The 17,293-nt window shown below is 41.1% G+C and overlaps 1 protein-coding gene across 1 annotated transcript in view; it reads left to right on the top strand.

Moving 5' to 3' along the window:
• Positions 1 to 1,513: 1,513 nt before the first annotated feature.
• The window catches only part of Cds2 (CDP-diacylglycerol synthase 2), a 59,216-nt gene continuing 43,436 nt past the window's right edge, over positions 1,514 to 17,293 (top strand). The window contains exon 1 of the mRNA XM_026385775.2: positions 1,514 to 1,805. Within this exon, the coding sequence (XP_026241560.1) occupies positions 1,749 to 1,805 (57 nt within the window). The 5' untranslated portion in view covers positions 1,514 to 1,748. The remainder of the gene's footprint in view (positions 1,806 to 17,293) is intronic.

The following is a 17,293-nucleotide window of genomic DNA, read 5'->3' as shown; positions in this document are numbered from 1 at the left end:
ATAGAAGTGCAAGGTTTATTCAGCACTGGTGTGGGCTCAGTGGAGTCTTTTTCAAGGCTGAAGACAGTTCTTTGTTCTTATTATCTTTTATACAGAACATCCTACCAGGTTTCAAGACTTCCCCATGCAAGTAGCCTTGATTTCCTTTCACTCTTTCCAAGCAGCTGTGGTTCCTGCCACAGCTGCTGAGCAAGCATGAATACAGAAGCAAACTAGCAGGTTGCAGTTATTAACAGAGATAAAAAAGAAACTTCTAGGAAGGAGTTACCACTTCAATTTCTTTCCCCAAATGCCACACAGCTCAGGTCAAAATTATAAACAGGAAATTGCAACTTCTCTAAGGCAAGTTTTTCTCATTGTTAGATTACAATACGATTAAGGCTAGAGAACTCGTGTTTTGCGTTGTTTGCAAAGAAGCAAGTAGGAAGCATAGAAGGTGATGCCCAAGCAACACAGCTATTCATGAATTCAGGCAGGCAGTATGTACATTGGTTAGCTTGTATTCTGAATTGTATTCCTTATTGGGCATTTTCTACCAGGTAGGCCTTGGTTAAGTCATTTTCCTTCATAAGTTTTAATTCCACTCAAAAAATATTTAGGGGGCTGGGGTTGTGGCTCAGCGGTAGAGCACTTGCCTTGCATATGTAAGGTACTGGGTTCGATTCTCAACACCGGATATAAATAAATGAATTAAATAAGGGTCCATCAACAATTAAAAAAATTTTAAAAGTATTTGGGATGTGTCAGCTACATAGGGGACCCTCAGTTAAAAAAAAAAAAAAAAAAGGCCGCATTCCTGTTTCCAAACTGGTCTTAACAACAATCCAGTGGCTGAGGGGATAGCTCAACAATATAGCCTAAGTTTAACATTCAGTAGGCCCTATGTTCAATCCCCAGGACCAAAACCAAGACCAAAACCTCATAACAAATTTGAAACACTGAAGATGATCTTACTTGTAAAATGAAAATCACATCCATTGCCAAGTGATGTGTGGCTTAAACAAGATAAACCAACTATAGCCCACTCAGCTCAATGCATACCTAGAGACTGCTTGGCAATGCACGACAGACTTCAGTTTGGGTTTCACTTTATTTTCACGTGATTCCCTCCTCGTAACCAGGTTGGCTCACGAAGCCTCACCGCTTAAGGTCTGACAGATGGGTTCTTAAGTAAGCCAGGAACCCCCGCGCAGTGAATTCTTGCGGGCTAGACCCTCTGGGGGGCGCTTCTTGCCCTCAATAACCATTTACTTTCAGGACCTAGAACGCCGGAACAGGTACGTTCGCGGTTAGGCGGGAGTTTCCATTGGCTAATCTCGCTCTGAAAGGCACGTTTCCCCCGCCCCCTGATGGTGCTGTCCAATGAGCGTCTCTCTGCTCCGTTCCGCTCCGCCCCGCCCCGTTGCCCCGCCTGCCTAGTGTATTCTCGCTATTGGCGGATCTCCCGGGCCGAGATGGCGGCCGTGCGCGTGCGCGCTCTCTCCGAAACTCTTCCCTGGAGGAGGAGCGATTGGGAAGGCCGGGTCCTCTCGGCTCCGGTGGAAGAGCCGCGGAGAAGCTGGGCGGAGCTCCAGGGCTGGCGACGGGGCTGCGGAGGGGCCTGCGAGCCGCTGCTGAGCTGCGGACTGCTCGGGCGGGCGGGCGAGCGAGCGAGCTTGGCCGAAGGAGTCCGCGCGTGCTTGAGCTGAGCTGCACGCCCCGGCGGCTGCGCTGCTCGCCAGTGGCTACGTCGCGCCGGGATCTCCAGCATGACGGAGCTGAGGCAGAGAGCGGTTCGCGAGCCGGACTCGCCGCCTGAGGACAAGGTAGCGGCAGCGTCCGGGTGGGCGCGGCCCGGGCAGCGGAGGCCCGCGGGGAGCGCGCGCAGCGGGGTGGTCCGGCTCTCTGACCCTTTGTCGCGGCCGAGAGCATTGGGCCTGGGCAGCACTGAGGGTCCTCCAGGGCCATTGCAGGGCACGGCTGTGGATCGGGTTGGGGATGGTACCCTGGGGGCGTAAGGAGGAGCGCGCAGAGATTGCGCACGGCTGCCTGCTTCGCAGGGCTGGTTGGGGCATCCCCCACCTCCCTGAGGCCTTCCTGGGTGAGGAGACTCGAGACCCCGCAGAGCCTTCTCCGACAGGAGGCTCCTTTCAGCACGACTTCAGGCTCATTGCTCTTGTTAAAAATGTTATTTGGGGTGGGGAAATCGAGACAAGGCCATAGGATTTGTCTTCTGGGGGATTTAAATCCCTTCTTGAAAGTTAAATCCTGTTGGCTTTGATCAGAGAGGTGTCTTGACTCACGCAGTGAACCAGCCTGTTAGCAGGTGTTGGAGGGTCTACTTCCAAAGGGTTGTTTCCTGAGCCAAATGTGGGCTTTGATGGGGTAAAGAAGGAGGCCATCTTGGCGGGGATACAACCGGTTGCGGGGTGAGATGGAAGAGGGGTGGACTCCTTTGATTTAAATGTGAGGTTTGCGTAGGGAAGTTGAAGGTGAAGGTGGTTGTGTTACTGTGAACGTTGAATGACGACATGAAGATTTGGGATTTTTGCGGTAATATTTATGCTTTTCAAGTTAGTAGTGGTCAGGAGCAAAAAGAAATTATTATTGTTTCCCTCCAGTGTCTGGGGATGGAACCCAGGACTTTACACGTTAGGCAAGCACTCTACCACTGGGCTACATCCCCAGCCCAGGAGCACTGTGCTTGGAAAATGATCATTCAGTGATGTGTAGAATAGACAGGGGGAGCCTGAATCAGAATGATGGAGACTGCTTAAGTCGGGGGTCAGGGATTGTTTGTGGGTGACCTGCAGATGTTTTCTTTGACCAACATGTTCTCTTAAAAATCAGAAGATCTCTCTTAACAATCAGAATTTCTTTCTCTTTTTGGATTATTGGAGAATGGGCTATCACATCCTCACCTGATTAATTGTTGTCTGGAGCTGAGGGTCATCTATTCCTTAGCAATCCCTGTTGCCTTAAACTAGCTCCATAGCACCCACTCATGTAGCCTGTACTTTTTGATTACTGAAGGAAAGGGAAATCAGGAAGGAAGTGATTACATGATTTGTTGACAGGATGTCAATAGAATAGTTTTACAAGGAGGAATGCTCTCATGAAAAAAATTTTTTAAAAAACGACTCTCTTGTTATTGTGTAGAGTGGATCATCCAAGGAGACTGTCCATTTTGATGTTTAGGATATATTGGAGAAAATTTAGGGCTCGGGATACAGATTCAGGAGTTCATTGCAAAGATAAGGTACTTTGCAGTTTACTCCTTCAGGTGAATATCCTGGTTTAGTCCCAAACAACTCTGTACTCATCCTGGTTGGTGAGTGTTCATGTGTTTGAAGGTACTGTACCCTTGTTTAAGGATGAGCTCATGCTTGGTGTTAAAGGGATTCTGTGGACCAAGAAGATGTGAGAAGAGGGAGAAGGATGATAGCTGGTGAGGGTGTATTTTTGAAAAGCTAAGTGTAATAACAAGATATGGTAAAGCAAAACAAAAACAGTCCAGGGATTATGAGGTGAAACAAAAATTTTACCCTCTCCACTCCTTGGATCCATCCTCCAAAGATAAAGTGCCAGTTGATTCTTAATTTTTCACATTCATGTTTTAGGTAGGGAGGACTCCAGGAGCTGTCCAGCTAAAGGTGCCTTAATAATTACAACTGTACTTGGAACTACTTATACAATGAAAGGACGCCTGGGTCATGAGGTCCACTAGGTGCTTACCATTCTCTAAAATGCAGCAGCAGCAGTTATGCCTTCTGTTAAAAGCCCGATGTAGTGCTGGGGCTATAGCTGAGTGGAAGAGTGCTTGCCTAGCATGTGTGAGGTACTGGGTTTGATCCACAGCACCACATAAAAATAAACAAATAAAGTAAAGGTATTCTGTCCATCTACAATTACAAAAGAAAGAAAGAAAGAAAGAAAGAGAAAAGAAAAGCTAGTCCATTACCCAGAGCAAAACAGTTTCTCTCCCCATCATTATTTCTGAATTATCACATATGGGATTTTAAAATAAGGGTACATTTATTTGACTTTGAGTGTATAAAGTGTTTTTAAAAGTTGCATTTGTTCTGTTTTATAACTTGGAAAAAAAACCCTACCAATATCCTTGTGTTATAATCCAAGGACATTAGAAATAACAAAATAAGGGTGTCTTTCTAGAGAAATGAATTGTGAAATCGGAACTTTCTTATTTCATAGAAAAATCCAGAGAACAATTTTTCAGGTCACTTCTTTAAAAGAGCTAGAACAAGTTTGAAAGATTCCTCAAAATGCTACAGTTGCTTAATTGTTGTGGCAAAGCTATCTTGTAAATAGAAAATCACTAGTATCAAAATAATCTGAAGAATGTGTTTATAAAAGTCAGGAGGGGTATTGTTATATTTAGCATCCTAGAATGGAATTTTCAAAGCCAATTGCTAATAAAGGAAATGTTCTCCTCTGAGATCTGTGCTTATAATTTTAAGGTCCCAAAGCACAGTATAGTTATAGTTGCCAAGCACAGAAACTTGGAATTTAAGCTTTGGGAATGATTTTTTTCCTCTCCAACTGTCCCCCCCCCTGCCCCCCCAGTGGAGCTTAGGGAAAAAAAAAAGGTTGAAATATGGGGCAAAAAATTGACATCATAAAATTTATTGTTGGATTGGCATTTCAGGAGATTTTGAAATTAAAGTTTTAGGTTTTCTTTTTTAAGTAGATGTTGAAATGCTATTAAAATTAGAACTTTACTTGTTTCAAGGCTTCCTTTCTCAATAAAGGAAACCAGTATGAAGTAAATGACATCATATAGAAAGGGAGTTTATACTTTAGCTGAAGATAGTGGTTAAGAGCAGGGGATTATAAAGAATGAAATTGTGGCATTTGCTGGTAAATGGATGGAACTGGAAAGTATCACATAAGTGAAATAAGCCAGACTCAGAAAGCCAAAGGTTGAATGTTTTCTCTGATATGTGGAGGCTAGTACAAAATAAGGAGTGGGGGTGGGGGAGAGGGAATGGGGTGGAGAATTCCATCAAAAAAAAAAAAAGGAAGACCAGTGGACTAAATGAACAGGACTGAGGGGGAGGAAGAAGAGATGAGATAAGAAAAGAACAGAGGAATGAATTAATCTAACCTTTTTGTATATTGTGAATATGCCACAGTAAATCTCACCATCATCTATACCCATAAGACACTAACAAAAAAGAAAATAAAGTCTAGAAGTAAATATCAGAAAGATCAGTAGAGTTGAGGGAAGGGAACAAGGAGAGGGAAGAGGGGAGAGAAAGGGGATATAATGGGGACTGAATTTGAGCAAATTATATTCCATACTTTTAAAATTATGTCAAAATGAATTCTAATGTTATGTATAACCAAAAAGAAACAAAAAAGAGCAGGGGCTTAAGTGTCATCTAGATCTGTCTTGAGCCTGGACCCTGCCACTTAGCAGCTGTGTAACTTTGAGCTAATCATTGAACTTGTAAAAGTCTCAAATTTGTTCATCCCTAAAATGGGAGTGGTAAAATTTCCCATGCTCACAGAACAATTGAATGGAATTCAGTGAGTAATTATGTTTCATGCCCAGGGCAGAGCTTGACACATTGTAATGACATGTCAGCTATTGTTGCTGCAGGTAAAATAGTTTTTTAATAGGAAAAAACTTTCAGTCTTAGAAGGTGATTAAATCTTAAAGTTATTAGTGTTTGGAATAATCTACTTACAGTCATCACTTTCAAGTTTTAATAGAAAGAGTTTGGACTGCTGGGCATGGAGGTGCTTACTGTAATCCCAGTGACTTGAGAGGCTGAGGCAGGAGGATTGCAAGTTCAAAGTCAGTCTCAGCAATTTAGTGAGACCCTGTCTCAAAAAGGACTGGGGATGTGATTCAGTGATTAAGTGCCCCTGGATTCAATCCCTGGTTATCCCTCCCAACCCCTGTGCTTCCCCCAAAAGGAATTTTTGGTACTCATATCATAGTCAGGCCTTAAGTATAGAAGAAGTACTGAGCATTGCTGTATGCGGTTATTTTCTTTCTTTCAGAACTAGTGAGGACTTTAGTGAGTAATTAAAATGGTTTTCTGGTGGAGTTTGAGAATGAACTATTGAAATCAAATTTAAGAGCTATAACCTATTTCAGATGTAGGAGGATTCTCCCCCCGCCCCCCCTCCCCCATATCAGGGATTGAATTCAGGGGCACTTAACCACAGAGCCACATCCCCAGCCTTTTTATTTTTTATTTATTTATTTATTTATTTTTTTAAAGAGAGAGTGAGAGAGGAGAGAGAGAGAGAGAGAGAGAGAGAGAGAGAGAGAGAGAGAGAGAGAGAGAGAATTTTTAATATTTATTTTTTAGTTCTCGGCGGACACAACATCTTTGTTGGTATGTGGTGCTGAGGATCGAACCCGGGTTGCATGCATGCCAGGCGAGCGCGCTACCGCTGAGCCACATCTCCAGCCCTTTATTTTTAATTTAAAGATAGGGTCTCGCTAGGTTGCTTAGGCTGGCTTTGAACTTGCAATCCTCCTGCCTCAGCCTCCCAAACTGCTGGGATTTTGGGCATGTGCCGCCGTGCCCAGGGAGAAATGCATTCTTTAAATATATATTTGTACATATAGACGTGTGTGTGTGTGTGTGTGTGTGTGTGTGTTTATGTATGTATGTGTGTATATGTGTATTTGTTTATTTTTTTGGTGCTGGGGAACCAGCCCAGGGCTTCACATGCAAGCTAAGCAAGCACTCTTCCACTAAGCTAAACCTTCAGCCCTTTGAAACTTTTTTATTTTTCTTTTTTACATTGGAAAGTGATTTGGGAATCGGAAAAGCAATCTCTGGTGCACTGTGGTACTACACCTGTAATTCCAGCTGCTTGGGAAGCTGAGGCAGGAGGATCACAAGTTTGAGGCTGCCCTGAGTAATTTAGTGAGACCTTGTCTCTAAGTTAAAAATGAAAAGGACAGGGGATATAGCTTGGTGGTAAAGTGCCCCTGAGTTCAATCCCTTGTACCAAAAATAAATAAGAAAGAAAGAGAAAAAGGAAAAATAAAAATAGAAAAAGAAAAAGTAGTAAACTTTAACTATGGTTTCTAAGCCTCACTAGGGAAAAGAGGTGAAAGATTGCTTTGTCATATCACCCGTTATTCCAGGTTTCTAGTTTATGTTGATCAAGCAGTATAATTTTATTTTAAAATTTCGATTACTTCTCAATTTGCAACTGTTAAAATTCATTTTTTTTTCAAAAACCTAATTTTGTTTAAAATGTTTTGTGATTGCACAGGTTAATATATTTCATTAGAAGAATTAGTATCTTTTAAAAATGTTAAATCGCTCATCATATGTTATTAGAAAGGACCTTAGAGGTTATTATTTTATTTTATTTTTTTAATTTTTTAATTTTTTTCAGAGTAGAAATTAGAAGTTTATTAAAGGACAGCAGAAAAGACTTCTCCCGAAGGAAGAAGGGGACCCAAGAGGTGGAATCCTGAGGTTATTATTTTATAGGAGAGAATACCATAACCCATAGAATTGAAGTTTTTGTTCAAGTTTATATAGTTGATTTGATACAAAGTTGTTAATAGTATGAAGGGCTTCTAATTCCTTTTTATTTCCCCTGCATTATGCTACATAATGCTTTCTTCAAGAATATAGAATTAATTTACAGACTTTAAAAGCATCTCCATTAACTTTGAAAAGATGCCTTAATATCACCTATTTTTCTTATGTGACTTTAAATCAGAAAAATAGCCAAATAAGTCTTTGTAAAGGACATATATAAAAATAAAAGTAAGCTGGATGTGGTGGCACACACCTGTAATCCCAGCAACTCAGGAGACTGAGGCAGGAGGATTGCAAGTTCAAAGTTAGCTAGCTTTAGCAACTTAGCAAGACTGTGTCCTAAAATAAAAATAATAAAAGGACAAGGGAATATGGCTGTGGGTTCAATCCTCAGTACCTAAATAAATAAATAAAGGTCTCAGTGTGGAGATTTTATAGAAAAGCATTTTTTTTTTTTTTTTGGATAGAGAATGTTGATTTGATTAGGTTTTCCTAGTTATTGGGCGACTGGTGATTTATATATTTTGAAGCCTTTTCCTGGGAGTGGCCACTGGAGTTCTTGAAAGGAACTCCCAGAATGATGCTCAGAGACCACAAGACTCCACTCAGAACAACTTAGGTGAGGCTGCCTGGAAGAGTACTTTCTGGTTGATAGCTTTTAGTACCAGAACCATTTGTTCTGGCAACATTCAGTCTTGCAGTATTCAGCACTTCTCATTTGCTGGCTCCAGTCTGCTGTATGCAGTGTCAGTGCTCATGAGGATGCTACCCAGGATTTTATACTAATTTTGATTCTCAATAATCCATTCTTTTTCTTTTTTTGCTTATTTATTTATTTATTTATTGCTTATTTAAAGGAATCATTTATTTATTTTGCATGGTACTGGGATTGAATCCACACATACCATGTAAGTGCTCTATCACTGAGTTGCCCTTCACCCATCAAGTAGAAATAATGAGAAGATCTTTATTTATGTTATTGGTACTGGGGATTAAATCCAGGGATGTTGAGCTGCATCCCCAGTTCTTTTTTTTTTTTTATTTTGAGACAGGATTTCACTAAGTTGCTGAGTAACTGTTTGAAAAAGTTTGTGTCAGTGTTTTCAGTTTTCCCATCTTTTCTGGGATCTACATAGGGAGAATGTATTTCTCCACCTGGTGTTAACTTAATACATGTGTTGTGGAGTCTCGCAGACCTTCTTTACTGGTGCTGGAAGCTGTTGGGAAAAAGTACAACCATTCCTCTGGTTTATAAGAGAACAGACACCGACTCTCAACTATTAATTTTGCCAGGGTCTTGTTGAATGAATACTGATTGGATCCTGGCATTGAGCAGAGTTCCTGCCTTCCAAGTTTTGTCACATGGTGACCAGTTGGTTGGGGGAGTAATGAGATACCCCTACAGAATCCCTATTAGCCAGCTTTTCATGCCAGTCACTGATCTTTGTCCTATGTTGTTTGCCTGGTAGTGGGAATGGCACCTGGCCTGCTAAGTTGAGTGACCTTCTAAAGAAAGTTTAACTTTGTTATGTTATTTTAACTAGGCAGTGCCTGGTTCAGAATTTGAAAGGAATGAAGAGTACTCCTTCCTCACTCACTTTTCCCCAGAGACATCCCCATGCCAGGTAGTAGTCCTCATAGGTGCTGTTGCCTGTGTGGAAGGACCTGACCTGTCCTGCCAACATCAGACATCCTTTTGATTTGCTGCTTCTGGCATTAGCTCCTTTGTATCAGATTCCCCCAAGCACTAGTTTGGGGCTTCTTTGTGAAGACTTTGCTGTGTTTTTTTTTTTTTTTTTTCTGGGTGGGGTGGGTGAGTACTAGGGATTGAACCTGTGGGCGCCTAACCACTAAGCCACATCCCCTGCCCTTTTTTGTATTTTATATAGAAACACGGTCTCACTGAATTGCTGAGTGCCTTGCTAAGTTGCTGAGGCTGGCTTTGAACTTGCAATCTTCCTGCCTCAGCCTCCCAAGCATCTGGGATTACAGGCGTGTGCCACTGTGGCTCTTGGCTGAATTTTTGAAAGAGCAACACTTTCTGTTCTTGAGTTTCTGGCATTGAGAGGATGTTTGTCATGAATCCTGGACCCCTCAGTGGGTGACTTTTGGAGTTTTGGCCCCACAGTCTTATGTCCTGCTGGTCTGGTCCTATACTTTCGGTGGTCTACAAGCATTCTTATGTTCCTTAGTCACCACAGACGAACTTCCTCACAAGTTTGACTTCTATTGCTCTCCACACTGACCCTCATTCTCCAGTATCCTCTGTAAATAGAACCACAGATTCTTTAGTTACTTTGGCTCTAAATCTGTTAGTCCTGTGTGTTTCCTCTGCTTCCTGCCTAGTCCTGAATATAGGTTCTAACCAAGTGTTAACTGTATTCCTTTTCCTTGCTTTTGCACATTTCATATAGTTTCAGACTTGATGCCTGCCTGGTAGTTAAACTTTCCTATTGAGCATTCTCTGCACTTCAGGATTTGCTCTCAGCATCTTCCATTCATGTGCATGCCTTCTATGAAGTCTGTATATTATTCCCTGTGTGTCTACCAGGAAAGCGTTATCTGGGCAGGGTTTGCATTAGCATGTGGACTTGATCTCATTCTCTCCCCTTCTGTCTTGTAGAACACATCACCTCCTCCCTAAGGGACCAGCAGGAAGCCCAGGTCACTAGCCATTGTGTACAACTCAAGTTCAGCATCACAGTTTGATGCCAGTAGTCTCCTTCCTGGATCAGGTGATTGTGCACTACAGGGTTCTCTCCGTTCCAAGTGGAATTGTAGAAGAGGGACAGGATGGAGGGGGCAGGATAACCTTTTCTGACTAGGAATGGGAGACACACAGCAGTGTCTTGGCTTACTTCTCCCCTTAGTGGAAATTTAACTTGTTTATGTTTAGGTAGAGTCTATTGCCTGAGAGGCTTCATTTTAGGTTGAGTAGATTGGGGCAGAATCCTCCAAATCCCAGAATGAGAATTCTCTGTGCTGTAGCCATTAATTCACACTATAAGCTTAAATTAACCCATATGGTATATTTGGTTTACTGAAACCTTCTGGGTTTTAGACTTGGGGGATGGCCAGGTTCTCTGTAGATGAGTCTGGGGGTGGAGCAGGTGTTTCAGGTATACAGACCTTCAGTTTCTCTTACAGTCCCTACTTGCTCTGTCTGTCATTCCATATGTCAAACATTGGTCCAGGTCTTCTAGGTTTCAGAGGGCAGAACGTTTCCATTTCCCCTTGAGCTTTCCTGAAGTGCTTAGTTGGCCACATGTTATTTCATCCATCTTAGCTCTTTCAGTACCAGGGATTTAACCCAGGGGTGCTTTACCATTGAGCCACATCCCCAGCCCTTTTTATTTTTTATTTTGACTCAGGTTCTCGTTAAGTTGCTTAGGGCCTCGATAAATTGCTGAGGCTGGCCTTGAACTCATTCTCCTGCCTCAGCCTCCAGTTGCTGGGATTACAGGCGTGTACTACTATGCCCAGCTCTTTAGTCTTTTTTGTTATCTGGAAATTTGTACAACTCTCATATCCACTGATGATCCCTTATCCCTACCATTTCTGTCCAAAGTCATACTTTCATTTCTTACTGTACTCATTAACGTTTATTTTAGTGGGTTATTGGGGCCAAAGGTGTGTGTATGCGGGGGGTGGGGTCATTTACTTTCTTCAACAGGAAATTGAATTTAGAGAAATTGAGCTGGTATGACAACAGAGAAGCAGGTAGTTGCAACACTTTTTATCTTTTTTGGGGGTGTTTAGTTTTGTTGTGAAGGATAAAGGTGGTTCCTGTTGACTGATGACACTTGTGAATTCTGGGCTTGGTCAAGAGCAAGTGCCTGTGTTTGGTTGGAGGTGGGTGATGGAAGAGGAGAAGCCAGGCGAGTGTTGTGTGCTTTGAAGTTTGAAGGAAGCTTTTGAGAGATGGAAAAGGACAGTGCCAAGTGCCATGGATGTGTCAAGTAGAATAGGAGTAGACACGATTAACCTCACTCGTGTGTTTTTCACAGTGGCTCAGTATTCATTTTACAGAAGATGCTGTCCATCTCAGAAGATAATGGGACCTAAGTTTTTTTTTTTTAAATTTTTTTTGTAGATGAATATGTTTATTGTTTTTTAATATTTATTTTTAGTTGTAGTTGGACATAATACCTTTATTTTATTTATTTATTTTTATGTGGTGCTGAGGATCAAATCTAGGGCCTTGCACATGCTAGACGAGCACTCTACTGCTGAGCCACAACCCCAGCCTAATACCTTTATTTTTACTTACTTATGTGGTGCTGAGGATTGAACCCAGTGCCTTACCAGTTATTAGGAAAGTGCTTCACCACTGGGACCTAAGTTTTTTGAGCAGCAAACCTTTGTACATGCATTTGCCTTTTTGTGTGTGTGTGGTGCTGAGGATTGAACCCAGGACTACATACGTGCCAGGCAATCACTCTACCACTGAGCTGTGTTGCCAGCCCATGCATTTGCCAATTTATGGATTTTGCTAAGCTCTTATTTATATTTCTTAGCTTCTATTCCCTTATGAAATAACTAGTCCTATGTGTTAATAGCATGTTTCTTTAAACATTGCAGCAAAATCTCAGGCTTCTATACCAAAAGTAGTCCATGCCCTGTTTAACCGCAAGTAATTAAAAACTCAAAATCATAAACAAGTTAGAAGTATGTTTTGTTTTTTTTTCAAGTAAAAGAAGTCCTGGAGGTTGGCATTCTGGCATTTTTACACTGTGAAGGATTCAGATTTCCCTAACTTTTTCTCCTACCATTCTGCGATGTGGCTTTTACCTGAAGTTTCGGGTGGCTGCTGGAATTCCTACCATTGACATCCATATTTCAGTAAGTAGGAATAAGGAGAAAGAAACCTATTGTTTTCCTGTAAGGATACTTCCTAAAAATGCACTATCTCTACCCATAATTTTGTAACCTAAAATGATAATCTTGAATTCTTAAGAAATTATGTGGAAATGCTCTGTTAAAGAGAACCAGAGATGGTTCTGCTTTAACAGGTTGACTTGTGATACAAGTTATCCACAGGCACCTCCTTCCTGGCTTGCAGAAGAAATATGTGTTTCCTGGATGATGAAACAGAAACTTGATAAAGATTTTACAGGTACCTTCAGGGTTGGGTTTGAAACCCTGGTGTCCTGCTTGCTATCTGAGGGTCTAATGTGGATGCCACCATGGCTAGCTCTTAACAGCTTGCTGGGACAGTTCTCTCTGGGAAATGAACCAGTTACGCAGAAATGCATCTTAGTAGACAGCCTTCAAAATAAGAGGTTTTTCATGGAAAAATAGTGAAAGGATAAGGTTGAGAAATAGATCTGGCCTCATTTTTTTGTGTATGGAAAGTGACTCAAGGGGACAGGCCAGCCAGCTAGAGTGCTGATTGTCTCTGGCCATTTTTTTCCCATGGGATTAACTCTGAAGGCATAAATCATAAACTGTCTCTGTTCCCTTCAACTATAGGTTGATATTGTCCCATGCTACTTTGAGTGTGAAGATAGCTTGAGGATGAACAACGGCCCTCTTGATTGCTAATCTTTTGGCTCCTTTGAGTACAGTCTCTCCTTACAGTCTGGTCTGTGCTGTGTTTGGGCTGCTGTCTGTCTTCTGTCATCTTGGGAGAGCAAAAACCTTGTGAGTTTTGTTATTACATATGCATGTCCGCCAGACACTCAGATTTCTCTTGGAACAGTTGCCATTTCTATCTTCTCCATTCTTTGGAATTCTCTGTATAGAGAATTTTCAATTTGCACATAGTGGTTTTTTGAAAATGTGTCACTGGGGAAAAGCTATTTTGAGAACCTCTGACCAAGAACCATTTCTTTCAGAGATGGCAGCATCTCCTAGGGACTTTTCATCTGGCAAGTGAAATCTTATTGTTATGGGAGTCCTGTTTAGTTATTGGGAGCAGGGCTTTAAAGACATATTGTTTCTTAGATTTCAGGGAAGAATTATCTGAGTTATTGGGATTAGTGTCTAACGCATGACTCTTATATTTCTCAGTGGTCTCTAAATATCCAAACTCTAGAACGAACCAGCAATTTAGCAACCCCTTGTCTCAATATAAAAGTTAAAAAGACTGGAGATGTAGCTCAGTGGTAAAAATGCAATCCTTAGTGTCAAAAACAAACAAACAAACAAACAAAAAACAACAACAACAACAACAAAAAAAACTTTTTCAAAAGATCCAAAAAGGGGCTGGTGTTGTCACTCAGTGGTTGAGTGCTTGCCTCGCCTGTGTGAGGCACTGGGTTCAATCCGCAGCACCACATAAAAAAATAAATAAAAGATATGGTGTCTCTCTGCAACTAAATGAAAAAAAAAAGGATCAAAAAGGGGGTGCTGGTGTGAGCATTCTTCATGGCTATTACTAAAAAATAAATATTTAAAAAAAGAACCTAGGGCCTTACACATGCTAGGCAAGCGCTCCACTGCTGAGCCACAACCCCAGCCCCTCATGGCCCTTTATTTTCAGGGAAATTTGGCTCAGAATTTCCAGCTTTCATCACTTTACTTTATCACTAATCTCTCACCAGTTAGATGAATTTGTTCAGTGTTGCTCATGTGATTGTGGAAGTTGACCTTGGGGACTTATTTTTCTGGTTGCTTTGAAGAATGTCATGTTGCCTCACTATTCATTTGTGTGTGACTGACTTTAAGGCCTACCTGGGGTTGTATTAAGCTGTAGGATAAGAATGAATACGATTTGAAGAGTGGACAGAGAATGAGACAGCAGTCCTGAAACGTGATGGGGGACCTTGAAGACTGTGTCAGCACCTACAAAGGTGTCTGCATTGAGGATGATATTTTGTCTTCCTTAAAATTATGAAAGTTTTGAAATTATTAAATTTCGTGGAAATATATGTATATATTTTTTGGTACAGGGATTTAACCCCGAGGCACTTTACCACTGAGCTACATCCAAACCCTTTTTTAAAAAAATATGTTTTTAGTTGTAGTTGGACACAGTATCTTTATTTATTTTTATTTAGTGCTGAGGATTGAACCCAGCGGGCCTTACCTGTGCACGGCGGGAGCTCAACAACTGAGCTATAGCCCCAGCCCCATCGAAGCCCTTTTTATTTTTTATTTTAAGACAGGATCTCACTAAGTTGCTTAGGGCTTAACTAAAGTTGCTGAGGCTGGCCTTGAATTTGTTTGTGGTCCTTCTGCCTCAACCTCTAGGTCCGCTGAGATTATAGGTGTGGTTCACTGAGCCTGGCTAGAAATAAATTTTTGTGGAAAATAATGGAGGTAAAAGGAAAGTATAGAAAAAATTTAAATTACCTTTAATTTCACTATCCAGAATGTAACTACTGTTAATTTGTTTTTGGTGCATGTCCTAGATAATCTTTTTCTTATGATTTAAAAATGGCTGTTTGGTGTTTTCCCTATATTTGAATGATGTGAGTATTTGTTAAATTGATCATGGCAGAATTGTTGGATTGCAGGTTGTTTCCTTTATGTATTGCTATGATGGACATTCTCACATATATTATATTTCTCTGGATGTTCACTGAAGGTATTTTTATTAACATGGAATGACTAAATTAGAGATATAAGCCCTTAAATAAAGGCTTTTAAGCCAGGGTTGGTGGTGCATGCCTGTAATTCCAGCAACTTGGAAGACTGAGGTAGAAGGACTGCAAGTTCAAGGCCAACCTAGGCAATTTAGTGAGACCCAGTCTTAAAATAAAAGACTGCGGATGAAAAAGGACACTAATGGAATAAAACTTCTGAGACCTGGAAAAAAAAATTGCAGATGTAGCTCATTGGTAGAGTGCCCTGAGATGAGGATCCTGTTCCATACATATACAGAAACACACACATCCCCAGCCCTTTATATATTTTATTTAGAGACAGGGTCTTGCTGAGTTGCTAAGGGCCTCCCTAAGTTGCTGAATTTGTGATCCTCCTGCCTCAGTCTCCGAATCTCTGGGATTATAGGCGTGTGCCTCTACACTCGGCTATAATCAAAGATTTTTAATACATAACTTCTAAATTACCTTTTAGAAAGACGGTGCTTATTTATAGTTTTTTTTTTTAAAGAGAGAGTAGAGAGAGAGAGAGAGAGAGAGAGAGAGAGAGAGAATTTTTGATATTTATTTTTAAGTTCTCGGTGGACACAACATCTTTGTTGGTATGTGGTGCTGAGGATCGAACCCGGGCCGCACGCATGCCAGGCGAGCACGCTACCGCTTGAGCCACATCCCCAGCCCAATATAGTTTTTTTTTTAATTTATGTATTTTTTTAGTTGTAGGTGAACACACAGTATATTTATTTATTATGTGGTGCTGAGGATCAAACTCAGTGCCTCACACATGCGAGATAAGCGCTTTTCCACTGAGCTACAGCCCCAGCCCCTTATTTATAGTTAAAAAAAAAATTCTGCTTAGTTGTAGATGGCCATAATACCTTCATTTATTTATTTTTATGTGATGCCTAGGATCAAATCCAGTGCTTCACACATGCTAAGCAAGCACTTTACCAGTGAACCAACCCCAGCCTGTTATTTATAGTTTTGTGGAGTACTGTATGAGTATACTGATTATCTTTAGCTCTGGCCCACAGTGAATATTAATCTTTTCATGTATTCATTCAATCTGATGTGAGAAAAATGCCAATTGGCTGTTTCTCTTTTTCTGTTGGCATTGACATGTTCACATTTTTCTTGATTCCTAAGAGGATTTTTGGTTTTGGTGTTGGGGATCGAACCTAGGGTCTTTCTCACACACTTTACCACTGAGTTTTGCCCCTAACCCCTGCCAGTCATCTTTTGTTTTCCTGTGTCGACATGCTTGTAAAGGCCTCGCTTCCCTTCTCATGGAGGTATTTAACTTAGTATTAAATTGTATGTTCTCTTAGTATTTATATAGTTTGCTTTTTTTGGTGCATGAGTACTGGGGATTGAACCCAGGGGTGCTTTCCACAGAGCTACATTGGTAGCTTTTTTTAAAAAATATTTATTTTTTAGTTATAGTTGGACACAATACCTTTATTTTTGTTTATTTATTTTTATGTGGTACTGGGGGTCAAACCCAGGGCCTTGCACATGCTAGACGAACGCTCTAATGCTGAGCCACAACCCCAGCCCTACATTGGTAGCTTTTAAATTTTATTTTGATACATGGTTCTGCCATATTGCCTAGGCTGCCTTCGAACTTGTCATCCTCCTGAGTAGCTGGGATTACAGTTGTGTGTCACCTTGCCCAACTAGCTGGAATATATTTTAATGAGTGATTCAGAGAGATCTGAATTGTAGATTTGTTTTCACAGGGTTTTAGAAAATGATCATTCATTTTTCATAGTTATTGCACTGTGGTAGCCAGGGAATATTTAGGGCAGGGCATGGCAGTTTGTAGGCTGGCTGCTTTAGTAGAACTGTGATATTACTACTATTTCTTGGCCACCCAGTGACCACTTTGCTGTGTGAATCCATTTCTAGAAGTGGTCTTGCTTCATTATCAGAAATATTTTCTATTTTTTATATTTATTTTAGTAGTAGTTGGACACAATATCTTTAATTTTATTTGTTTTTATTTTTATGTGGTGCTGAGGATCAAATCCAGGGCCTCGCACATGCTAGGCAAGCGCTTTACCTCTGAGCCACAACCTCAGCCCAATTATCAGAAATATTGAATCCTTAGCCAAGAATAGTGGCACACACTTACAATCCCAGCGACTTGGGAGGCTGAGGCAAGAGATTGTAAATTCAAGACCAGCCTTAGCAATTTAGTGAGATCTGGTCTCAAAAAAAAAA

Source organism: Urocitellus parryii, chromosome 6, assembly GCF_045843805.1.
Source record: "Urocitellus parryii isolate mUroPar1 chromosome 6, mUroPar1.hap1, whole genome shotgun sequence".
NCBI lineage: Eukaryota > Metazoa > Chordata > Mammalia > Rodentia > Sciuridae > Urocitellus > Urocitellus parryii.
The sequence above is the reverse complement of the archived record's forward strand: the minus strand, read 5'-3'. Positions and strand labels throughout refer to the sequence as shown.